General features: G+C 35.3%; 1 protein-coding gene across 1 annotated transcript in view; it reads right to left on the reverse strand.

The window, feature by feature from the left end:
• Positions 1–27,667, reverse strand: part of LOC150102317 (proteasome subunit alpha type-6-like) — a 117,465-nt gene that overhangs the window by 49,579 nt on the left and 40,219 nt on the right. Inside the window, exon 4 of the mRNA XM_090398921.1 lies at positions 14,622–14,777. Coding sequence (XP_090255047.1) covers positions 14,622–14,777 — 156 coding nt within the window. The remainder of the gene's footprint in view (positions 1–14,621; positions 14,778–27,667) is intronic.

Below are 27,667 nucleotides of genomic sequence, written 5' to 3' on the forward strand. Positions count from 1 at the left end.
ATTATTTAGAAGTATAACATCATCTGCATAAAGCAAAGAGCTGACATTAACATCTCCAATTTTGATATCATGTTTAATACCACTTTCCTTCATAATGTGATCCATATAGATAATGAATAACAGATGGGATAATGTACATCCTTGTCTCACACCAAATTTAACATTAAACCATCTTCCTGTACTTCCTTCAATTCTAACTGCTGATTTACAACTCAAATAAAGACTAAGTATTGCTTGATACAATGCCCCATTGACACCATATAACTGCAGCGCATTGAATAGCTTCTCTCTTGGCACCTTGTCATATGCCTTTTCCAAATCGACAAAACTTAAATACAGATCTTTGTCATATTCCCATGCTTTCTCGACTATTTGTCGTAAAGTGAAGATCTGATCCTGACAGCCTCTATTTGGCCTGAATCCAGCTTGTTCTTCACCAAGCTTTTCTTCCACAATTCTTCTCAACCGTTTCTCAAGTATACTTGCATAGATCTTGCCAAGAACACTCAGTAGGGAAATACCTCTGTAATTCTCACATTCAGTTTTATTTCCCTTTTTATATATGGGTACTATGAGAGCTTTACTCCAATCATCGGGAATTCGTCCCTCTGTACAGGCTTTCTGAACTATGCAGTATAGTCACTGTAAGACTTTTATACCACCATACTTCAGCATTTCTGGTCGAATATCATCTACTCCTGCTGCCTTTCCACATTTCAAGCCTTTGATGGCTTTTTCTACTTCCAGTATCTATATATATTCCTAGCTGCATGCCTGGTCAGTGTTTTTTTAAAACTGTGCTTTCATCACTGCTTGTTTCATTTAGCAGTTTTTCAAAGTAATTACTCCATACTTCAAGGATATCTTTTTCTCCCGTTTTCATGTCACCTTTATCATCTCTAACTCCTTTTACAGCATTCTTTCCTCCATTCCTAAGCTTCTTCAACTACCTCCAGAATATTTTGCCACCTTATTGATATTTATTTTCTATATTCATGCCAAAGTCCTCCCATGACTTTTGTTTAGCTAGTTTTACACACTGTTTAGCATTCTTGCATTTGTCTCTATATTCTCTAAGAGCACAAGCTGACTTATTTGCCAGGAACTTTTATATGCTTTCTTCTTTTCCTTCACTGCCTCTTTAACTTCCTGTGTCCACCAGGGAGTTCTGATTTTTTTATCCTTGCACACAACCTCACCACATGCCTCTCTGGCAGAATCAATCAATGTTTTCTTCAGAGTTTGCCACTGAATCTCCAAGGTTTGATTCCTGTTCTCAAACTCTTTCATTTTCTTTTCAATAATCTTTCTGTATTTTAGTCTACAGTTCACATCTGAGAGCTGCTCAACTTTTATTCACTTTAAAACTTTCTTACATGTTATTCTTTTCATTTTGAAATTCAATTTTATCCTGCTCAAGATTAAATAGTGATCACTTCCAATTTCAAATCCTCAGTACACTCTGGTGTCCTGCACCAGGGAGAAAATATCACTATCAACAATAGCATAGTCAATGCCTAGCCTCTTCTCTCCATGTGAATTTGTGCACATTTTTATGTTGGAACATAGTGTTAGTAATAACCAGTCCATGTCCTGAGCAGAAATCCAACAGATATTTGCTATTATTATTACCTTTGCTCTTTTTCCAAATTTTCCCAAAATATTTTTTTATGTCTCACAATCATTTCCTACTCTGCTATTTAGATCCCCAACAAGGACCAACTTTTCCTTTTTCATTGTGTCAGTTGCTTTTTCTAAAGCGTCAAAAAATTCCTCCACTTCTACCTTAGTAGAACCTTCTGTGGGACCATAGGCACAAATAAGTCTCATTGTCCAGTTCCCCATTCTCATATTTGCCCCATTACTCTACTTGAGACTGACTGCCATTCAAGAAGATTAGCCTCGTATTTTGTGTTGAATACTATGGCTACTCCTTCTTTTCCTTGATTGTCATTGCCTGAATATAACATTTTGTATTTATTGCTCAGAAAGATCTCACCAGTTTTTGTCTTTTTTTGTTTCCGTCGCCCCTATTATGTCGATCTGGTACTTATCTAATTCCTCAGCTAGCTCCATTTCTTTGCCATTCAGGCTTCTTACGTTGATAGTACCGATCTTTAACTCTGGTGATGTTGAGTTTGGGTTTGTTTTCATATTTTTTCCCGTAGCTGACTTTTCGCTGTTCGCCCTGGTTCCCTGGCGTAAACAACGGGGGCCTTGTTTAACCGGGCGACGCCCCTGCCGGCATGAAATTTTAAATCTTTAATTGTTGATTGTTTTTGCTTTTAGTTTTTTTTTTTTGACATAGCGTCAGATTGCTTTGCATTGAGTTCAATGCGTGACCTTTTTTTTACTATCATGTTCAAAGTGGACACGGAGAGTCCAAAGATCATTCGCTTAACCTCCCAACCGGCTACGACGTCTATAGACGTGCAGCAAAATCTGGATATGATGCATGCTATCTGTTGAAAGAACATGGATAAAAGTGCAATTCAGCCAGCATGTCCATTAGAAGGTGATTAGATGATAATCCCTCATGCTGAAGAGAGCACTTAATCAGATTATCTCAGGCTCATGGCTGTGACTCAGTTACCCATAACAAGAAATGCAGTTCCTTGATCTATGCTGGGCAACTGAATTTTAGTTATATTGGATAAACTAAAAATATAGAAATTATTTTTATTTTCTCTTTTTATTGTACAATACAATTTTAATGCTTGGACAAAATAAAGATCCTTGCCAAATTTCTTCACTTAAATATTGCGTTACCTTCCAGAACCAATTTAATTTTTAATTTTTTTGCTAAATTTTTCTAATCACTTACTCCACAAAACATTTTCTTTGTTCTCGAAGAAATTAATTCACGATAATTATTTGAAATATTATTTAAAAAAACCGGCTGCCGACGTTCGAGATTATGTTATATTTTTGTTCAAAATCATGATTCGAAGAATACTTCGCAGATTTCCTGAAGAACCTGCTTGAGCGACTTTGCTTTATAGAGAATAATGAAATTCTTTAAACATATCACTAAATTTTTTTCTTTATATTGTAATCTACTGTTCTTTCCACTTTCACCTTCTTGGTTTCCCTGTATAATTGGTCATTACAAAAAATAAAATTAACAATTATGATTTAAACTGATATGTATATATTTTCTGCTAGTTCAGATATTATGCTCCAATTTTATAATAAGCAATACTTTTGCTTATATACATATATATATACATATATATATATATAAATTACAAAGTTTTGTATTAAAAATTTCCACTACAAAAGTTCGACGTTTTAAACAGAATGGGTGAGGAAAGATTAGCAAAACAAGTGTTCTCTGCCAGGTTGGCAGCAAAATGACCCAGAGGAAGACCAAGATATAGGTGGATTGATACGGTACAAAGTGCCTTAGACTATAGAAATATAAGATCTGATAATGTTGGAGTCTTGACAAGTAACAGACTGATTTGGAGGAAAATTGTAGATAGGAAATTAATAATGATGTAATTTTTTTCATGTAGTGCTATCATATCCTGTACACCCCTTGAGGGTACATGGCAGGAATTTGATGATGATGAAGTTCGACAGAATCAACAATATTATTGTCATATTTCTTTTTCTCGTGTGGGATTAAAACAGTAAAATGCCACGCTTGTAATTGTATCAGATGTTATAATCGCAAAAATACTAAGAAAAAAAATTCATTTATACTTTCTTTTCAAATCACAAAGAGAGAACATTGTAAATTCACCCAATGAAAAAGAAAAATACTTCATATTTTTCTTGTGTTATCTGATTTTTTTTCTTGTAGTACAAAGAAGAAATCATTGCGCATAAGATGGTAGAATAGAAGAGGGCAAAAATCTGTAGATTGATTACATTCTAGCTGATAGAGAATTCATGCCAGAAAAATTATTTATGTAAGAGTTCTAACATCAGCAGATATAACGACATTTTCTTCTAGTTTAGATACGTGGCATTATTGAAGTAGCTAAACCTTTGCTACTATTTACACTAAAATGAATGGGCATGTTCCCCAAGTGATTTACCTTCATAACAGTTGTCTTGCGAACGATTTATAAAAGAAATTCTCTGAAATATCGGCAAATTGAATAAGTCTTCAATATAACCTTCCTTCCCTCCCCAAAAAATAAGATTATGTGAAGTATATGCTCCTTTTCTTTAAAAATAATTCAAGTCCTCTTTTTCAAGATAATTATATGAAATAATTTATATTTTTTCAATAAAAAAATGAAACTGATCATTATAAATTAAGAACTTATTTCAGCATAAATACTGTATCAGCCTGTAAAAGAAATGTCTGTATTTTTTCCTATGTTAGGATGTCTCCTAATCAACAGTTGAAAACGAAACACGACATTCCTGATGTATCTCGCACTATACCCTGAGGCACTTTAGTGTCCCTTCTAGCTAAACTTTCTCAATTTTCTTCCTCAATAGCACTGGGAGTAATCTAAGCCTTTACCTTTCCCTCCAACTAAGAGGATTACTACAAGTATTTCTAAGACGTAGATTACTTCAGAAATAGCAACCAGAAGCATAAGTAGAAATAAAAGTATTTAGATTTTAAGAAAAAGAAACTAAAATAATACTACTGAACTTTTTGTGTGTGGTATGCATATAAACAATTTTATGTGGTGAAAATATAGCATAGTATTTCTAAAATTTCAAATCATTTCAGCAGACAGTAGAACAGCTTTTTTTGATTGCAAAGAAATAGTACAGAATTAGAAGTTTCAGGGTACAACAATATTATTGTCTTATTTCTTTTGTCAAAACGTTAAAATGAAGTAATATATTTTGAATACTGTCTGGAAACGTTTTCGAACCTGTAGAAATTTAGAGTGGTAGAGTGGTTATGTAATTGAATTCCAGGAGAGGATAAGGATTGGGGAAGGGGATAAGCATTAGAAAATCTTCAAAATGAGCATGAATTTTGAATTATTCTGTATACGATAGCCTTCATATTATATTTTTAACATATCTACAAAAAAAAAAAAAAAAAGGCGAAGAATCCCTGCTAAAACATCATTAGATATAAATTTTCGATACTAAAAAGATTCACAATCGGAAACAGAGTTATGCAATATAACATCGTTTGTTGTTCATAAAACAAAAAAAAAATTCGTTTCTAGAACTGAAATGTGATAATCCATATAACGGTATTTTGCTAGGAAAGAAAGCAAAAGGTCATATTTATTTCAATAAATATTATTTAAAAATATAAATATGTGACATAATATGTTCAATGCAAACATCTGAAAATTTGCAAAAAAAGTTGTTTCTATATTGGAACAACCAATGCAACTGTTCCGTTGCAGTGATTTGAAGAATAAATTTATAATACAGCAAATTTGCTACTACTAAATAAATTCACTGCAAAGGCTGATCGATGGTCATTTCAAGATTGATTATTTTCGCACATGGGAAATTCGTTTCAATTTTTGGGAAGAAACACAATAAATCATTGACTAACACAAACTGTTAGTCAGGCACTAACAGTTAATCCACGAATGGCTTTAAATAGCCATAAAGGGATTAATGGTGGAGGGAGGTAATGGCATGATGAAAGGTACAATGCCAATGAAGTTTTGATCCATGCAGAATGCTATGCTGGGCTGGATATTTCATCCACCTCAGCCAGTAGGAAGGTTAATGCTCAAGTGTTCCGACATGCCAATTTACACATCGAAGAATTGCCATCTTTTCTTCTACAACAGAAATACATTTGTCTTTTTTCTCCATGTTACTAACATGGATAATCCACCACCGCAACTTGAAAGCAACTTTCACACGATAAATTAAGTAGCAGAAATTCTACGATATCAATTCGTACTGTGATTGAAAAATCATGGTATCGCTCATCACTACATTAATGCTGCAAGCGTGCAAGTCACAGTGATAGCGGAAACGAAACTACAGCTGAAAGCAATGCTCTGGGAACAGAAATGCGCAGATTTCCACAGAAATCGATTCGAAAATCAGTATTGTCACCCGAGAAAAAAACGCAAATCACAGGAAATAACGTCCACATCAGGTTGTTAATGGCGGGAAAACAATATATTGTAAGAATAGGTCTTAAGATGGGACCAACGGAAAGTGACGTAAATCACAAGAAAACGTAAATTGCGGGAACGAGGTCTTACTCTATTTACAATCCTGTAAATTTTTTTTTTTATTTTTTTATCCCGTGGTATTATTACACCAGATCATAGAGGTCAAATTCATATATATTATACAGCACCTTTTCTGGGATGTTATAAAGTTCACATTTGGAAATAATCATACAATTTAGTAAATGCATTGCCGATGCTTCCTCGATGTTACAGATTTTGCAGATGGAAGACTTTTATGCCATTGCTAAACTTGATTGGTCTTGTGTGGCCAGTCTTGAAGCAAGAGAGGTAGTGTAGCACAACGATTAAACTTGGAGTTGATGCTAGCTCCTGGTTCTGCTGAATACTAGGTGATTCATGTCCTGGAGAATCATTCTTTTTATGTTTTCTTTTTGAGTGATTTTAAAAAGCTTGAAATCTGTAGTATCATTGGATGATGCGGCTACTTTATCTACAGTTTAATTTCCCTTTAATCCCACATGGGATGGGATCTGTTGGGAAATTATTTTGGAATCCTTATATAGTTTGTTTTTTTACTATGTCTCTAAGTATTTCTTGATGGCTAGTGTAGCAGTTCTTAATAGCTTGAAAGGCTGCTAAGGAATCTGTGAAAAATAAACTCCTTTGGTTTTGTTTATCCAAATGTTGCAGTGCTGTGTTAATGGCTATTACTTCTGCATGGTATGAGTTGCATCCAATACTGTTAGTTGTTTTTAGTTCTATATTTTAAGAGCCATAGATGAGTACGCCACTCCCAGAATTGCCATTTGGATTTTTGGAGCCATCTGTGTAGATCTTTATTGAGTCAGGTCCATATTCCATTATTTTTGAAAGAGCTAATGATCTCAAGATTTCAGTGTTTTCTAGGCTTTTTTTCTCGTGTTTCCCTATTTCAAAGTTGATAACTATATTTTTCCTGTCTTGATTTGGAGGAAATGGTGGGTAGTTGACTATTTTATTTGGACAATCCAAGAGAATTTTATTTTCCATGATTTCATGCATTGTTGATTTTTTCTTTATTCTGTTTGGTTGCCAATTTTTAAAAAGTTCACTTGTTCTATGATGTGCAAGGTTGGCTCTTTTTCTACAAATTTAGTAAGGTTTTCTTGCCACCTAATTTTTAAAGGAACAAGGTTGGATTCGAATTCTGTTATTTTTCCAGGAGTTGTATTCCTTAGTCCACATATGATTCTAGCTGCATTTTTCTTAATTTTTATAAGCCTGTCTAAACTGGTTTGTGATGTTTGCATCCAGATAGGCGAAGCATATTCCATTGATGGATTGGATAATAGAGGTGTATGTAACTTTTAAGGTTTCAGCATCAACTCCCCACTCTTTACCTGAGATACTTTTCATGATATTTAGTCTTCTTTTTGCTCTGACTGCAACATTGTTGATATGTTTATTGAAGCTTAGTGATGGATCCAGAGTAACTCCAAGGTATTTGGTGTTTTCATTAAAAGTAATTAGTTGACTGTTTAGCTTAATCTTTGGTCTCCACTTTCTGAGGTGGTTATTAATGATAAATACACAAATTTCTGATTTAGTAGGGTTAATTTTGATTTTTTGGTTTTCACAGTATGTAGATAAACTTTCAATGGCTTTAAGCGACCTGCTGTTTCTAGGTGGTTGTGAGCTGAGAATAGGACCAAATCATTAGCAAGCATAGCTATCTTTGTTTCTTTATTTATATTTTATCTAAGTCGTTTAAGTAGATGGAAAAAAGGAGTGGGCTCAAAATGCTGCCTTGAGAGAGTCTCTGTCTTATTTTCACTTTCTGAAAAAGTATTATTTATTCTAACTCGAATTGTTCTATTTCTTAGAAAGCCATAAATCCAGTTTAGAACTTTCCCTTCCATTCCAATATGACAAAGGTTGGAAAAGAGTTTCTGCCTCCACACTTGTCAAAGGCATTGCTTAAATCTATAAAAGCTGCAATGATGGATTTGGTAGGTTTGGTCTGGAAGTTATCTTGAATTGTCTGGGTTAAGTAGAAAAGTTGATCAGTTGAGTGATTTCTTCTAAACGCAGCCTGAAAATGTGGTAGTATACTATTTTTGTTTAGATAGTAATTCAAACGTTGGAGTATCATTTTTTCCATCAATTTTCCTGGAATTGCAGTCAATGAATTTGGTCTATAACTTCCTGGTTGGTCTTGAGGTTTGTTAGGCTTTAAGATTGGGAAACTTATGGCTGTCTTCCAGTCTTTTGGAGCTTTTCCTTGTTTTAGGCTATTGTTGTATAGGTGCAGTAGCCAATCTAGGGCTAGGGAAGGAAAATGTTTGATCATAATTCCTTGTATGTTATCTGGTCCACATGATTTTTTTATATCTAGTCTTTCCAAGGCATCTCTCAATTCAGAGATTGTAAATGGATTCCAGAATAATTTGTTTTTATATTTTGGGGAATTTGTAGCGTTTTTTCCCTGTCGAGCGTGTTTTGATATTTGATGGTCTTTCCTAGTATTCATCTCTAGTTTGCTTATATTTTGAAAATGTATTCTCCCTGTCTCCTATTTTGATATTTCCATCTGGATCTTTTAGCGTGTTAGTCTCACTTGCCTTTGGTAGGTCTCTTTGTAAATTAGCAGTCAGTTTCCAAAGTTTGGGTATCTGAAGTGTTTGGATTTAAGCTGTGGCAAAATTCTTGCCACCTAGTTCTTTGTAAAATATTATATTTTGGTTTAATTTCAGCATTTATCTTGTTGTACTCGATCCTGGTTTCTGGAGAGCTTCCAATTTTTAAGATGTTAAATAATTCATTTCGTTTAATTATTTTACTGGCAAGTTCCTGGTGAACCTTTGTGTAGTTTGAAATAACTTTTCTCCTGTAGCCCTTTGGGATACTTTTCTTTGCTGCATTTGGGATAGTATTCTTCCAAGTTATGTAGTCTTTGTCTAAGTCATCATGGTATGTGTGATCTTTCAGCATTTTACTTACTTCATCCTTGTATTTGTCCCAATTTGCCTTCTGGAAGGAAGTTCCAACGGTATTTTCTTTTTTGGGTGGGTCTAGTCATTTTGGGGTTCAGATTGATTAATACTGGGGTATGGTCACTTCCTACTGGTTCCAAAACAGACCAAATAGCTTTGTCGTGAAGATCTGGAGACACTGCAGTAATACCTAAGGCATCTTTTGTACCATAAGAATGAGACAGGTAAGTGAATTCTCCACTGTTGAGAGTTATTAGTCCTGTTTCATTTAAGAAATTACTCAGGTTTTCTCCTCTTGGGTTTATTTCCTCAGAACCCCATAACAGGTGTTTGCTATTCATGTCTCCTAAGATAATGGAGTTTTCTTCAATGAGATGGGATAGGCTGAAAAGATTTGGTCCAGGTTTGTCAGGAGGATAACAATTGAATATGTTTAATGGCTTTTTACTTGGTTCTGTTGGATTCTAAATATATAGAGATTTGAGTAATTAATATCTGCTTCAGAATCCAACATGATCTTCCATTACATAAGCTAAACTTGTAATTATTTAATGTAAATTATTTGTTTATAAATTAATATTCATATAACTACCTTTAACTTTATTTGATATTTAATTATTTAATCAAGGATATGTATTATTAGCGAAAAGACTCTGTATTAAAATATTAAGTTTATTTTATTTATTGCTATGTTAATATTATAAGAATATTATAAGAATGCTGAAAAAATGATTCATTCGGATGGAATCGGAGGAGAAGCATTCGGGGAATCAGAGTGCGATAATAGCGAGTCGGCGAGTCACTCAAGTAGCTAATTAAAGTCTTCCAGTCGAGGAGTGGTTGGCTAGTAAGTTGCAGAACAACGAATAAAGCAACGGAAGTTAGCACAGTAACAACCGGATGACTAGCGATAATTTTGTTGAGATTTAATTCCAGGCCGACCTTTCAGGGACACACAGAAACTAGAAGCGTAGCACAGAGTAACTAAGAGAATAAGTAGAGGCAGTAAAGTTGAATTTAAACGATAGCTGTGTTAAAAAATATAGTTCCTAAAAGATTAATTAAATGCAGGAAATATGGGCAACTGTGCGTAAAAACTTCAAATTAAAGAATTACAGTGTGTTACCTTAGTTCAAGAGTTATTAGTAGAATACTGAATTGATCAAGTGATGTCAAAGATAGTACAAGTGTTTTGATCTGAGCAAGAACGTTTAACTATGTGAATTGCGACCATTAATTTATTCAGTTACTACTAAGAAGATTTGTTTTAATGAGTGATATTAATTGTTTTATGTGTATACAGTTATAAGAAATGTTCGTATATAAGTAGATGAACAAGGAAGATTACCGGTAAGAATTATCCAACTATTGATATTCCTATGCGGAGATATGTGTGTTTCTTCCTAGAATATCCCTATATTAACAGTAACTATTGCGGAGATTAGCTGGAGTGTGGAATTAAGAGTGTATACTTGTGAAGAAGTGTTACTGCCCTTTAATTGTATTTGAAACTTAAGTAACTATGAGATATTAGTGTAATTGATCACTAAGGAACTTTATGACATTGAACTTTATTAAATAGTTAAATGAACCTTGTGAAGACTGTATTCCAGACAACAGATTAACCATTGCCTGAGATTGTATGACTGTATTACCAGGAAGAGTATTATGGAGGGATGTGGACATAAGAAACAGATGGAAAATATACTCTGAGGGACTTTTGAATGAGGAAAATGCAAGGACTCACAGAGGAGATGGGCAGCCTTCTGAGGGGATGGTGCAGAACATCAGTAGAATGGAAGTGACAGAGGCCATGAAGAGGATGAGGAATGGAAAAGTGGTGGGCCCCGACAGAATTCCAGTGGAGGCATGGAAGGCACTAGGGGAAGAGGGAATTGACCTGCTGTGGGACCTGTTCATGAAAGTTTGCCAACAGGAAAATATACCTGAGGATTGGAGGGAAGAGTACTCTTGTTCCCATCTACAAGGGTAAAGGGGATGCACAAGACTGTAAAAATTACAGAGGAATAAAGTTGATGTCCCACACAATGAAGATCCTAGAAAGGGTTCTTGATGGTAGATTGAGGGAGGAGGTGGAGATTGCAAGGAAACAATTTGGCTTCGTGCCTGGTAGATCAACAACAGATGCTATCTTTGGGTTACGACAGATGATGGAAAAATATCGAGAGAAACAAAGGGAGCTACAGCTGGTATTTATTGATCTGGAGAAAGCATATGATAGAGTGCCAAGGCAAGAAGTCTGGAGGTGTCTGAGGTAGAAGAAGGTGCCGGAGAAATATGTCAGGTTGGTGCGGGAAATGTACAGAAATGTGAAGACAAGTGTTCGGACATGTTTGGGACAGAAAGTTTTCAAGTAACAGTTGGCTTGCAACAAGGGTCAGCATTAAGTCTGTTTCTGTTTAATATTGTGATGGAGGTGGTAACAGAGGAGGTGAGAGAAGATGCATCTTGGACAATGTTGTATGCAGATGACATCTTGCTGTGTGTAGATTCAAGAGAAGAAGCAGAAACTAAACTGGAAAGATGGAGAAAAGTACTGGAAGAGAGAGGTATGAGACTGAGCAGAAGTAAGACAGAGTATATGTGTTGCGCAGTGGGCGGTGGCCAGGAGACAGATCTGGAGCTGGAAGGAAATGTCATCAGGAAGGTGAGAGACTTTAGATACTTAGGTTCAACAGTGGAAGAAGATGGAGGAGAAGCTGAGAAGGAAGTGGGATGCAGGATACAATCGGGTTGGAGGAACTGGAGGGAGATGGCTGGAGTGTTATGCGATAAGAGGGTGCTGATCAATCTGAAAGGCAAAATTTATAGGACAGTAGTGAGGCCAGCTATGACATATGCTATAGAAACTGTGGCCCTGAGGAAAAATAACATCAGCAGGATGGAAGTAGCAGAGATGAGAATGCTTAGGTGGATGTGCGGTGTGACCAGAAAGGATCGTCTGAGAAATGACTATGTCGGGAACAGTGAAAGTTACGAACTTAGGAGCAAAAATACAGGAGGCAAGGTTGAGATGGTTTGGTCATGTGATGAGGAGGGAGGACGAATATGTGGGAAGAAGGGTCATGCAGATGGATGTGCAAGGAAGGCGGAAGCATGGGGTGGCCAAAGAAGAGATGGAGGGAGCTGGTAAAAGAGAACTTGAAGATGAAGAACTTGGATGTGGTGACAGCCCAAGACAGGAAGGTGTGGAGGAGACTCATAACCAACAGTGACTCCACTTAAGTGGGAGAAGCTGTAGAAGAAGAAGATTACCAGATGAGCTAAAAAGTTTATAATACCTTATTCAGTGATTTAAATTAAAGTGTATAAATTGTAAGCCTAAATTAAATGTTTGTTTGTTGATCTAAAGTTGTATTTTGCCTGAATCTCTTTTATTGCACCATTCATAAAATATTCGGACCAAAGCAGGTGAATTAAATAAGTTAAATAAACTCGGCCAGTATATTTAATAATAACACATAAAAGAGAAATAGTTGAGAGCTGATTTTACTTAATCTAGATATAGAGTGGCGCAGTCAATAAATATAAATTTTCTCTATATTTAGATTAGGAATCAACTAGCAACTTATTTTTTGTTTAAGAACATCGTAGTGATAAGCATGTCGGATCTAAATATGGGTTAAGACGAAATAAGATCCAACAGTTCCAGTATTTGGATTCCTTGTATTTCAGTCCCGTCTGCTACTATGTCTAGCTCAACAACTTTATATGACAGGTTTCAGATTAGTGTCAGAAGCCCTCCTCCATTTTGGTCAGTAGGCCTATCTTGTCATATGATATTATAGTTTTTAATGTTTTTACACACTACACAAAACAAAAATTTAGCAAAGACAAGTCCAAACATGCACTTAAATGGCTCTGTCATCCACATACATAATACAAGGGCAATCTGTGATTTTGTCAGACTTTGTATTGTACAAATATTAATATATACATAATTATGCCTTACAATGTGTGTTGGGGGGGGGGGGGGGAGTAGAAGAATTCTAGAGAATTACTGTTATTTAATAAAGGGTGAAAAAATGGAGTTTCTGATTTGTCAAATTTCTTGGCTGATCTTTAAGTTTAACAAAATCATAACCTGTTTAAATAAACACTACATGCCATTATTCATGCTTAAAATACAGAAACTCATTGTGAATTTATAGGAACAAAAAAGTTCATTGTAGTGCAAGTTTTGATTTACTGATGTGAGAGAAAAGGTAATTTATTATAATGGTGTCTGCAATAGCATGAGTTGAATAGAATAAATTTCACTAAGTTTTAAACATTTTGAAAAAAAAAACATAGCAAGCTTCTAGTTCAATAGTTTATCATTTAACTAAAAAAACTTTAATTGTTCAGAATGAACTGCCTACTAAAATATAGAACAGAGATTGACAAAATTAATTGTACTTGCAATATCAATCAACTGCAGGAAAAATTATGAATTAAGAAAGCATATTTTAGTTGTTAAAAGAAGAAACCAAAAAAAAATATATATATTTATAATGCAACACTGCTTCAACCTATACCAGAATGTTTTTTGATAATACCCACTCTACATGTGGAGCATCACTATTTATTTTGTTGTTACACCATGGTATGTGAAGCTAAAGGAGGTTGGTTGTTTCATATGGTATATCAAGCAAAGTATAAGTTACTCAAATGGAAAAAGGTTGCTGACCCTTGCTATAGGAATACTGTTTTCATTTAAGTTCTGATAAATTCCTAATACAGGGTGATTCAAAAAGATGGACTCAATTTTGTAAGTCTATATATCAAACACAGAACTAGTGATGTAAAGTATATTTGATTATACTCACAATAAAGTTTGTGAGTATAATCTATGCTCAAAAGTCTGTTGAATTCATCTTACGTTCTCCTTCAATATACGCAGTCTGCTCGAGCTTTTTCCCTTACATAGACAACCTATTTGCTCAAATTGATAATTCCAACAACAAACGCTCTTCCTCATTGGAGGTTTAATGTTGAAACAACAATGAAATGTTGCACTGCAGTTGCTGACTTGGTTTTAATGAGCTCACGAATGAAAAAATTTTGTTCTGCATAATAGCCCTTTTGCTCACAACCGATGCTGCTGCATGGCTGTGCACTAGGCAGGTGCTCCAGCAGTAGTATTTCAAACTGTAGGACCTCCTCTTTCAAATGTTTTGTAGATCATTCACATATGATGTATAGTTCAGGAAATATAGCTGTACGAAACTGAGTGCATCTTTTTTCAGTCACCCTGTATAATATACATCATGCACACAAAAGAACAGCATGTCAGACAACATCTTTTTATACAATGATTATCAATAACCTAACTAATACTAAATGGCCTTGATTAAAATTAGGAACTGGAAAGAAAATTTTATGTGAAGATAAAATTCACTAAAAATCAACAAGAATGTTCTTAATATTTTAAAACAGATTGTTACAGCAAAATGACACTAATTAAAATAGTATTTGGAAACCAAAAAACTGTGTTTATGTAAGAGATTAAGTACTTAGTATAACAAGGAATATTTCTGAAAGTAACACTAACTGCATCCAAGCGGCCTCATTTCTGCATTTTGAGTATAAACTTGAGAGATGTCAGCTATTCGCTTGCAAAGCATATCCACTGGAATATCATAACCATATTTATATTTCCAATTAGCTGCTTCGTATCTTGCTCGTTGTACTTGAGAATGACCATCACCTGTTTAACAATAACATTAAATTTAGTATCTTCATAGAACAGCATATATTAAGAAAAATACCTTTATCACCTTAAAAGAAAAATGAGATGCTTAAGGGTCAAAGCTGTATAACTGAGAGGAGACCTCCACATAACCTTTAGAGGAATGCAGAGAACCAACCAGGACTTCTGACCTAATGTCCAATCCTCATCTTCTCATGGTGCACCCTGTTTGGATACTGAATGAGTGAGGGTGGACTGGCAATTTGGGATTTAGCCGACCAAATTGTATTATTATTGTCTTAAACCAAATGATGGTACAACATGACAGAATTTCATGCCGGCTGGGGTGTTACCCAGTTCAACAAGGTTCCCATTGTTTTCGCCAGGGAACCAGGGCAAACAGTGAAAGGTCAGCTACTGGAACAAATCTTAAAACACACTCCAACTCAACATCACCAGAGTTCAAGAAGATTGTTACTGTCAATATAAGAAGCATGAATGGCAAAGAAATGGAGCTAGCTGAGGAATTAGATAAATACCAGATCGACATAATAGGAGAGACTGAAAGAAAAAAAGACAAAAACTGGTGAGATCTTTCTGAGCAAATAAATATAAAATGTTATATTCAGGCAATGACAATCAAGGAAAAGAAGGAGTAGCCATAATATTCGACACTAAATATGAGGATAATCTTTCTGAATATCAGGCAGTCTCAAGTAGAGTGATGTGGGCAAATATCAGAATGAGGAAATGGACAATGAGACTTATTTGTGCCTATGATCCCATAGAAGGTTCTACTAAGGTAGAAGTGGAGGAATTTTTTTGAGGCTATAGAGAAAGCAACTTACACAATGAAAAAGGAAAGGTTGGTCCTTGTTGGGGATCTAAATAGAGGAGTAGGAAATGATTGTCAGACTTATCAAAATATTTTGGAAAAATTTGGAGAAAAGAGCAAAGATAATAATAATGGCAAATACCTGTTGGATTTCTGCTCTGGACATGGACTGGTTATTACTAACACAATGTTCCAACATAAAAATGTGCACAAATTCACATGGAGAGAAGAGGCAAGAAATAAGAAAAGTCTGATTGACTATGTTATTGTTGATAGCAATGTTTTCTCCCTGGTGCAGGACACCACAGTGTACAGAGGATTTGAAATTGCAAGGGATCACTATTTAGTCTTGAGCATGATAAAATTGAATTTCATATTGAAAAGAAGAACATGTAAGAAAGTTTTAAAGAAGCGAATAAAAGTTGAGCAGCTCTCAAATGTGAACTGTAGTCTAAAATACACCAATATTATTTAACAAAAAATGACAGAGTTTGAGAACAGAGAGAAGCATCACATGCTTCTCTGACTGATTGATTCAGCCAGAGAAGCATGTGATGAGGTTGTCTGCAAGGATAGAAAAATCAGAACTTCATGGTGGGCACAGAAAGTTTAAAGAGGCAGTGAATGAAAAGAAAAAAGCATATCAGAAGTTCCTAGCAAATAAGTCAGCTTGTGGTCTTGGAGAATACAAAGACAAACGTAAGAAAGCTAAACACTGTGCAAAACTGGCTAAGCAAAAGTCATGGGAGGAGTAAGAACACAGAAAATAAACATCAAGAAGGTGGCAAGATATTCTGGAGTTTGTTGAAGAAGCTCAGAAATGAAGGAAAGAGTGCTGTAAAAGGAATTAGAGATGATAAAGGGTGGCATGAAAACTGAAGAAAAAGATATCCGTGAAGTATGGAGTAACTACTTCGATAAATTACTAAATGAAATTCTAACAAGCAGTAATGAGAGCACAGTGGTAAAAAACACTGATCAGGCATGCAATCAGGAATGCATATCCATTCTTGAAGTAGGAAAAGCCATCAAAGGCCAGAAATGAGGAAAGGCAGCAAGAGTAGATGATATTCAATCAGAAATGCTCAAGTACAGAGATATAAAAGTCTTACAGTGGCTGCACTGCATAGTTCAGAAGGCCTGGATAGAGGGACGAATTCCAGGTGATTGGAGTAGAGCTCTCATAGTACCTAATATATAAAAAGGGAAATAAAACTAATGTAGGAATTAGAGGTATTTCTCTACTGAGTGTTCCTGGTAAGATTTATGCAAGTATACTTGAGAAATGGTTGAAAATGGTTGTAGAATTGAAGCTTGGTGAAGAACAAGATGAATTCAGGCCAAATAGAGGCTGTCAGGATCAGATCTCCACTTTACGACAATATAGTTGAGAAATCATGGGAATATAACAAAGATCTGTATTTAAGTTTTGTAGATCTGGAAATGTCATATAACAAGATGCCAAGAGAGAAGCTCTTCAAAGCACTGTGTCAAGGGAGCATTATATCAAGCAATACTATGCGAGTTGTAAGTCAGCAGTTAGAATTGAAGGAAGTACAGGAAGATGATTTAATGTTAAATCAGTGTCAGACAAGGATGTACATTACCCCGCCCTCTGTTATTCATTATCTATATGGATCACATTATCATTAGCATCCAAGAATATATGAAGCAACCTGAGGTGATATGATTACTTAAGCAGAGACCAGCTTTTCTAGATAAACTGATAGCTACATGTCTAAGAAGACTGAAATATTAAATATGAGAATAATTAAGACCTAACAAAAAAGATTAATATGCTAGAAAGATGCAAACATATGTAGTATGTTTATAAAGCAATCAGTATCCAATACACCTCTTGAGAGTACATAAAATCAATGGGATTTAATTTACTATAACATGCTACAAGAATATTATTGCATATATTTTGTGTTCTAACATAGTTCTTGGATGCTAAAAAAAAATTCTTTGTTGCATAATACCATCTGTCATTATAGGGATCAGTTTGCCATTTTTCTTTAGAATAGCACTGTGCCAGTAGAGTTTAATTTGGGACCTTTTTAGATGTCTGTTATAATGCGTTTACTATAGTCAAGGTCAGCTGTATTAATGAGGTAGATTCCACATTTTATTGGCATGCAACTATCTACTGGCAAAGGCAGTAATCTGATGATTGAAGCATAGATAATTATTCCATTTAGAAAATTACTTGGAAATTATTGAAGCAACATTAAACCTCTAACACATGGAAAGTCCAGTGAAGAAAAAAGTAGCACATGTAATGCTTATGTTTTGCTTTATAAAGATTTGTGAATTCTGAGCCCTTTAATTTGCAACTTAAAATCATTTCACTTCCATTAATGTTCTCAAGAATTTTAAAAACCCATGCTAAGTGAATTATTTATGATGTAGAAATTTTCTTAGCATCCTTAACCAATACTTTAACCTGCAAGACCAAAATTAAAGAATAACGTGACAAAATGACTTAATGAGTTTTACTAACTCATTTTGTAAGCACTTAGTTGTTTGAATTGTTATTCACAGTGATACAACCAATGTTATATCACTATGAAAAAACAGAATGTCTCCCAAATAAGCTGTGAGAACAATTTAATGAAACTTACAGATAAAAATATTAATTGGATATCATATTCTTAAATTTTAATGTGATTCACAGAATATTATGGGTAGTGGGTGAGAGAGGTTTGATATTTCAATAAGTCATCATCAATATTTATAATTTTACAATTATAAATAGGGAAAATCAAAACAAATAAGTAGTCTGTGTACACTACGATAGGACTTGGAAGTTCTTATGATGTGAAGGAAAACCAGGCTTCTCTGTCATATGCTAATTGACTTGATCTCTGATGCAGAGAGAACATTGCTGATGTATTTCCAATATTGAGTTTGGGATTTGCCTCTTTTTCCATCTGTAGGGGCATAGAGGACCAGAGCATCAAAAGGTGAAGAGGGTGGATGTCTGAACCATTTTATTAGGTTTATTTGAACAGTGCTGATTAGAGGAACTTGCTGGGTTTCATCTAATATAGTAAAGTTGGGAATGTGGTCTTGCCAGGGGTAATCCAGGATATTTCTTAGAAGTAGTTCCTTTTGGAACAAGTAGTTCCAAAGCTATTTATAATAATATTATTATTATCCGAGGCCTCCAGGGAGTCAAGGACTCATCATGGGAGGCTGTAAATTACCAACCCAGCTATAATACCTTCCCTTAAATTCATTTATACTAGATGCACTCACTGCCCCTAAGGGCAAATTATTCCACTCACTCATTGCTCTCTAAGAGAAAAACCTAGATTTTACCCCTTTCTTGACTGAGAACAACCTTAACTTCCATGGATGCCCCTGTGTTCTTTCCCCGCCCTCTATATAACGAAAAATTTCATCATTTGAAATGCTACAACACCCATTCAAAAGTTTATAGACCTCTATCATATCACCCCCCCCTCTTTCTCCTGTTAACCGGTCTGCAATCCACATACTCGCAATCTGTCCTTATAATCCGGATATAATCTAAGTAACTTTTTTTTGCACCTTTTCCACAGCTTCTTTATCCCCTTGGAACCTAGGAGACCAAATCTGCACACAGTAATCCAGGTGTGGTCTTATCAAAGCCTTATAAAGAGGCAAAATCACTTCCATTTCCTTACATGTAAAGGTTCACTTCAACATAGCAATTATCCTCTGAGTTGTATTTGTAACTTTTGCTATGTGACCTTTGAACTTTAAATTCTTATCCATCAATACCAAGATCCCTTGCCTCTTCAGTTTCTTGCAGCATAACCCTGCTAATATAATATGCCACTGGAAATCTAACCATGCCAAAATGCATAACTTTACACTTACTAACATTAAACTGACAGCCATTTTCATTTGCTCAGATTTCCAGTCTATTCAAATCATTTTGAAATTGCTGAAAATCAGTAGCATCCCTGATTGCCCTGTCTATCTTTGCATCATCAGCAAACAATTGCACTTCTGATGATAGACCCTGCTTGATGTCATTAATGTATAGATTGAACAATAATGGCCCAAGGACTGAATCCTGAGGTACACCACTAAATCTGGCAGATTCACACCCGCTGTATACCACTCTTTGATATCTGTCCATCAACCATCCTCTGATCCAAGTCAATAGATTATATTCCAATCCCATATTCTCCAGTTTACGCAACAGCCTGTCGTGTGGTATCCTATCAAATGCCTTAGAAAAATTCAACATTATCATAATGTAATCCATTCCCTTTATCCAATTTGGCCGTAACATTGTTATAAAATATGAGCAAATTGCTAAAACATGACCTTCTTTTAGTAAACCCATGCTGTTCCCTGCAGAGTATAGAATGCTTGTCTACCCATTTCTGTATGCGAGATCTTACCAACTTTTCTAAAATTTTCACTACCACACCAGAGATACTAATAGGTCGGTAGTTAGAGACATCAGTTTTTTCACCACCCTTGTGCAATGGAACTATCATACATTCCTTCCATTCCTGTGGTATCATTCCTGAGCTGAGTCTCAAGTTATACTAATGTCTCAAGTTATACTAATGTGTGAAAGACCTAGCCGATTCAGCTGAACATTCCTTTAGCAGATGGGCTGATATTCCATCTGTCCCTATTGACAAATTCTTATCCAGGTTATGCAAGAGCTCTTCAACCTCATTTTCATGAACCTCTAACTCTTCATCCAACGTAGCAGAAGCACTGTGCACCATGCTACATACACCTGGTTGATATAATCTTAGCAAAGTGAGAACTCATTAGCTGAACAATCTCCTTAGCTTCCAACAGTCATGTACCATCTGCATTCAATAAAGTCATTCTTCCACATTCATTCTTTCTTTTGCTTGCTGCATAACGATAATTCGTTTGGATTGATTTTAGCTTGCATGGCCAATTTCTTTTCATACTCTGTTTTAGCTTTTCTCACAATACTCGTTACTTTTTTGGTCTGAGCTTTATATATTTCTAACTCCTCTCACTCTTATTCTCACAATATTCTTTCCACATCATCATCTTCTTGTGGATCTCTAGCTTAATAAGGCTGCACATCCATTTCACTCCCAACCTATTTATTCTTCGAACACTAGGGATACATTCAAATACCACCTCATTCAAGTACTTTTTCAAAGATTCCAGTACATTGCTGACATCTTTTCCATTCAGTATCTGATACCAATACCATGGGACCAAAGATAGTATTCTTCTAAGTTGATCATAATTCCCTTTTTGTAGTTCAAGCATGTAGCCTGTTTTAATCAGAGCTTCAATACAAGCAGATACTTCCCAAGGTTGTTGGGTTGATATTGGTTGTTGTTTTTGAGATATTCAAAGTATGGGAGCCATACAGAAAGAGACTGACTGGTGCACTTGTAAAGATGAATCTTCATCTCCTTTGAGATGAGGCTTGACTTCCATACTTGATTAAGACTTCGGTGGAACTGGAGTGCTTTCTGTTTTCTTGTCTTAATGCCTGTTAAGGAATCAGATGTGTGATCATAGGTATACAAAGTCCTCTGTTTTGTCAAGGTGATCACATTTTGATTTATATAGATGTGCCCATGTATCTGATTTTTTAATATCTTTGTTTTTTGGGAGTTTATTTTTAGTCCAAGTATTTCTGCAGTTCTCCTAAGGCTGTTGAAGGGGTTTTGGGCATCTGTAATGTTGGAGTCAATGAGGACTATATCACCTGCAAAACTCAGGTCTTCAAGGTGCATCTGTATATATGGACCTTTGATGAGGATTCCGGATTTAACTTGAATCAATTTAAAAATATAGTCAATCACCATGATGAATAGATATGGGACCAGAATATCTCCCTGTAGGACTCCTGTGGTGATGAGAAAACTGTTTTGTCTCCATTAACTAGTACTGTGGCTGGCTTGATATCCCTGATAATTTTAGGTGGAATGCCATAAAGTTTGTGTTTTCCCATAGTTCTTGTCCTTTGAACCTTCTATTAGTCTTCAGATGCAATGAATGTGTTCTAGAGTACCACTTTTTTGAGGAATCCAGCCTGGTTTGTACAAAGTAATGGAGTCATATGTGATTCAATTCTATTTAATATCATTGTATTGTAGATTTTTAGTGGAGTAGAAAGGAGTACAATTCCTCTGTAGTTTACAGGTTTGTTCAGGTTACCCTTTTTTGGAATTGATATTATTTAGACCTTTCCACTGTTCAGGAACTTTCCCAGAGGAAAGTGCAAAGTTATATATATATGTAGGAATTTTTTTCTTTGATGTCTGTAGAGCAACTTTAAAGCCTCAACTGTGATACCATTTGCTCCTGGTGATTTTCCTGCTTTTTGTTGTTGAAGGACCATTGTGAACTCCTGCATGATGAAATCAGTGCAGTTGATGCTAAGCGTTTCCGGTACTATGGTTGAGATGAAATCAATGTTTGGGGTTGGTGTGCTTAGAAGATTTTGAAGTGTGCCTTCCATTCATCAAGTTCTTTGGTCTTGTTTTCAAATGAGATTCCATCTTTTTTCTTGATTCTCAATACTCTGGGCTTTCTTTCTGCTGTGCTCAGGGACTTGGCTATTTTGTAAGTTTCTCTTGTGTTGTGCAATTTTTGAGTTTTCTAGCTCTTGGCAGAAATTCTGGATGTAGGCTTTATCTTTTGAGAGAACTTCATATACCTGTGTTTAATTGCTTTAGTTCATTTTTATATTGAAAGGAATCTTGGGTTTTTACTTTGCTTTGTATTTCATTGTGCTTGTCAATCAAAGTTTGTTTCTTTGGTTACCTGGCCTTTATCTACACTTTTTGTGTTTGATTGAAGAAATGTTTGGGAGGCTACTTGATGAATGACACTAGCTATTGCTTTAAATATATTGTCTGTGTTATCATTCAGTACTGCTTGTGGGTGGTTGTTCTTTGTGAGTTGTTGAAATTGATTTGCCTTGCTAGTCACATTTAATTCTTCCCAATTGTATTTGAGGTGTTTTTTCTGTGATTTGAATGCTCTTAGTCGATTTGAATGCTTAGTCATAGCTTTAATCGTGCACTTACAATTCTGCGATCAGAGTTTAATTCTATGCTGTTGTATGCTCTACAGTTTTGGGCTGACCTTATATCCATTTGCCATTTATTAAGATATGATCAATTTGAGTCTTAGTTCCATTGGGATGTTGCCAGGTCCATTTTCTTTCTAATTTGTTTGGGAATTTTGATTGAAGAGATAAAGTTCTGAGAGTTGCAAAAGTCCACAAGAAGATCACTATTTTCATTGGTAGTCATATTATTATTATTATTATTCGTGACACCTCCAAGGAGTCTGAAGACTCATCGCGGGAGGATACCAACAACTGTCTCAACCACTACACCGAACCTCTGCTACGAATCATCTCCATCAACGCCATCTACCGCCCACCTCCACCACTACCACAGCTAGTATTTTTTTGTCTGTAAATTGCGTGTGTTCTGAAGGGCCGATTTGTCTATATGCGGGATGAAAAACCCGAGTTTCCGGGAGAAAAAACCCTGCTACCTCCATAGGAGATCGGCTAACTCACCCTCGATTGAAATCGTCCAAATAAAGATTCCTCCCGTCGCGATGAGAATCGAACTTAGGCCTCTTCCATCGAAGGGCGCAACGTACCGTCATTCTTCCAATTGCGCTACGGAGGCCCTATGTTTTTTGTGTTTCCAGCTACATCTTTTCCAGATTTGTGCATTGAAATCCCCTCCAACTATGTGCACATTGTGTGAAGGTATTTTAGTAATATAATCGACTAGGTTTTGATAGTGTAGATCTGCAAATGTAATTGTTATTTTTGCGCTTGCATTTATTGTAATAGCTATTATTCTTTTTGAAACACTTTCTATTGATAGAATATTTTTGTCGACTGTTGTTTACCAGGATTCTGACTCCACAATTTCTAGATTGATCTGCAGATGAGTACATAAAGGTCCATTTATGATTATGGGACCTAATTTCATTGAATGCCAGGTGGGTTTTCCATCAGTGTTCCTGTATGCAGATTGCATCTACAAATTCTGCCTCTGCTCAGTTCATAAAATTTTCCACATTTTAGGAGGGTGCGAACATTATATGTTGAGATGATTATGGGTTTCTTCCAGAAATAGTGTTCAGAGCACTTCTTTCCTTCATCAGGCTGATGGCTTCCCTGTGGGCTTTGATCTTCAGCCACAATAGGGAAAGGATAAGTAATATTAAGAAAGATATGTATGTATGTAAAAAATTAACATTGATACTGGTGTTTAGAATAATCACCTCTCAGAACTGCTGAAGCTACACACAGCTTAGTTATTCCACTAAGATAGTTTTAGTGGAGTTAAGTTTTTTTGATATTGAAATATGTTTGGCAGACATGGCATACTGATCGAGACTCAACCACTTAGACTCAAGATTATCTGGTGTGACCTTGGTACATCCAATCAAACAGATGCTAACCTATCTAACTTAAGTAAGAGAAGCTACATAAATAAGGTACAGTAACACCTCCACAACAACTAGGCTACAGGTTAATGCAAGATGGGAAATAAATAGGGTGAAAATAGGAAAGTTTTCAAAACACGTGCCTCGATATGTTCTTTAAGGGATGGACAAAATAAATAGAAATTGTACACATCTTCTTGAAGTAAGAATGGTGATTAGTGTCTCATTAATTTCTCATTGTATAAGATGGTTATCATATCCATGAGAATAAAATGTAGATTTGAAACTTCTGCAAAAAAAAAAAAAGAAAAAAAAAAAGGAAATGTCTATGGGTTGTTCGTCTATCTCACATACTTTTGCCAAATACTGTATGCAATACTTCAAGTAAAACATTAATTCCACTGTTAAAAATTCAAAAAGTCAGTTTACTTGGATTTTGAAGAAGGTAAAGATATTTGCCTGCAGAACAGCTCAACTGATGTTGATAACCTTGGTTATCAATATCAGTTGAGCTGTTCTGTTCTTTTATAACTATAATACAAGCAGACAACAACTTACAAAAGGGTTATGTTCCACAAACTTATATAACACACATTTTAAGTACCCCATGTTGCCCATTATCCACACATTCTACTGCTTACATCTTTATCCAGTATGTGTATACAGCAGTACATTAATATGTTTTAAAATATTTTTATTAGTTTCATTCACAGGATGCACATAAATTAGATTTAAATATGTAATGTTGCTGGCTGATAATGTATCTGCTCTTCAGTCAACAGAATGTGGGTCAAATCCCACCATGGGCATGGATGTTCTGTAATTGTTATACTAATTCTGTAGAAGTGTTGGAGTTGCAACCCCAACACTTCTCGCAGACTTCTTTGCTCCCAAAACCTTATGAGGTATAGGAGTGAACATAGTGTCCAAACAGAATGCAATAAGATTAAAAAAAAAAAAAAAAGATTCAATTACGTATGTAAAGTAAAAATGGAAAAAAAAATTTTTTCATTTGGCAGTTTGACCTACCTTATGAAATTACCAAGAGACAACTGAATAGTTCACCACCATTACTTGCCTCAAAGAATTGAGAATGGTATGAATCATCATTAAGCTTAGGGGAATGAACTTTTGGATTTGGTCTTCAATCCACATAGTTAGCAATTATTCCAATAGCAGCAGAAGTTTTTTTGTTTTCACTTGTCCCCACTTCTATTTCTTTTTATCCAACAAGAATGTACTCTACCACAATATACCCCAGCACTAAAATTTGTTAACGTGTATGCATTTTAAAATTAAATTACACAAACAAACACTATCTGTTTAACAGTGCAAAAATCTGGTTGTTTAATTATATTTTCTTATTAAACCTTGCCGTCTGCGCCTTTGTACAACTTATGTTTTTATATTATCGTTTTCAAAACTTATTCTTAACTTATAGCTCTTTAATCTTAACAGTCGTATTCCAAGTATATAATCTCTTGCTTGATTTAATCTCTTAACTTTTAATCCTCTTGCTCGACTTATTTCACCTTTTGTCTCTAGGCCGCAAATATTGTTCTCGTGCACAAAACTTTCAAAACTAAGAAATTGTCTTTGGCTGGAGCCAATCTCTTTGTCTGAACAACTGGTGTTTTTCTAATTTGAATTTTGGAAAATTTGATTTCTAGCTGTGCCACTGAAATTCATGGATAGGAGATACATATCCCTCCGAAGAAAAACACTTAATCATGGAACTTTTCTCTCTTACTTAATACTAAATCCAGCAACGTAAAACTTCTATTCTGCAGTCATGGCAAATTCAACTTTAGGACACACAGATTTGAATTTTATGAGCAGCGCAGTTGGTAACAGGAATCAGGCAAATTATTTAACCAAGAAAACAATTTATTCATTATCAAAAAAATGCACAAAAGGTGAATACTAAGGATTCAAGTAAATCAGGTTATATACTTCAATGGCAATTCAAAAATACAATTACTCCGTTTATGAAACAATTCTTTCTGACCACGTGTCTATGATCCTACTTCAGCCAACAAACATTCACACTCAGAGCAATCTCACCTAAATAAATGCAGGCTTAACCAATAGCAACAATATTAAGCACTTTATATATCACTTTAAATTCGGCTACGATTTCTCTCGCATATAACCGAACAAGACAAGTCAAAGGTTAGCTAACTGCCTTCTATTCCTCAAGTATCATTACAAAACAAAACCTTACACAAATCACCATCACAATTTTGTCTCTAGCTAAAACAACAGAAAAATCTTACTTTCAAACAGTTGTCTGGTCCTCTCTGATTGATCCTCGAAATCACTTCCTTCTATTACCTTCTGACCTAGGCAACGCAAAGGGGTATCTTCTCCGGGATTTGTGAGATCTCTTCTTACTATTTGCGAACGTCAGGAACTTGGAGGCATGAAAATCTGGTATCTACTTTCTTCTAAAAACAAATTAGTTGTCTCGCACTTCTGGCATCTAATGGCCGGAACGCAGGTCCCATTGGCGATTATGAATCATCTCCCATGATGTTTAGCAAAAACCCCGTTGCAACGCTCTGACTTGTGACTTCTGTTCCTATAATTCACGTTGTAAACATCTTGTAACTTCTAGCCTCACCGATTCCGTCACTTCTCCATCCCGGGACCTTGTCGAATTCTGGAATCCGTAACTGCTTGACCCTTGCTGACCTCGTCGCCTTCTGGAACCCTAACTTTCCGTAACCCGTAGTTGACTAAAAGCCGCTTGTTGCCATAGCAAATCCCCTTTTATATGGCTCTGATGACCTTGGGTTCTGCTACGTTTTTTCCCTCAGTATTTTGTGGTTCTGCACCCCACCTTTTTCAGACGTTGCACTAAGACGGGGAAACCCCCGTACATATTTGACATTCGTGACTGCAATTGCCGTAGGTCAATAAGATAATCCATCTGGAATTATCTTTATCTAGCAGTTTCTTTAGACACATTATTTCACATTTAAACTTCTTTGTTCTTTTACAAAAACTTTGGGCAGTTACATTACTTAGTAATTCACAAAATTTTTTTTTATTTCCATATAATTAAATATAACAAATTTTGTTAATTAATTACAAGTATTTTGATTGAATTTCATTTACCAGTAAAATTGGTATATAAGGTATTTTTGTATAAAAATCCTTCAATACACGATTTTACAACAGTAAACAAAACAAAACTTAGAAAGGTGCACGAATGAACTGCATGAGCTGTCTTCCTTGAGGACGACTGCTGTTGGATAGCACTGAAATAATGTAGGCATGTTAAGTAAATTTTTTTAATGTTCAACATTTTCCCATGGCAGTTTCATTTTAATTTGCTAAGTCTCTGAATTTACATGAGTAGGAGTTTGTCTGCATTTAAATTTTTTTAGTCTGAATTAGAGAAAATTGTCATTTATCAAATTTCTTTTTATATTGCAACTCTCGTCTTATTTCTAAGAATAAGAAGTGACTACTGTGAGTAAATGAATCGATGAAGACCTTTCCAACTAAAGTAATTCTTCTTGACAAAATTACAGAGGCAATTACCATATCAAGCATAATTAAGTTCCTGAAGTTTTGACCTTCAGATTAAGGTCTTCTGGAGTATCCACCTTGGAGTATACCATATCAATGCACC

This window comes from Typopeltis vanoorti, chromosome 10, assembly GCF_054136105.1.
Source record: "Typopeltis vanoorti isolate ZY-2024b chromosome 10, IOZ_Tvanoo_1.0, whole genome shotgun sequence".
NCBI lineage: Eukaryota > Metazoa > Arthropoda > Arachnida > Uropygi > Thelyphonidae > Typopeltis > Typopeltis vanoorti.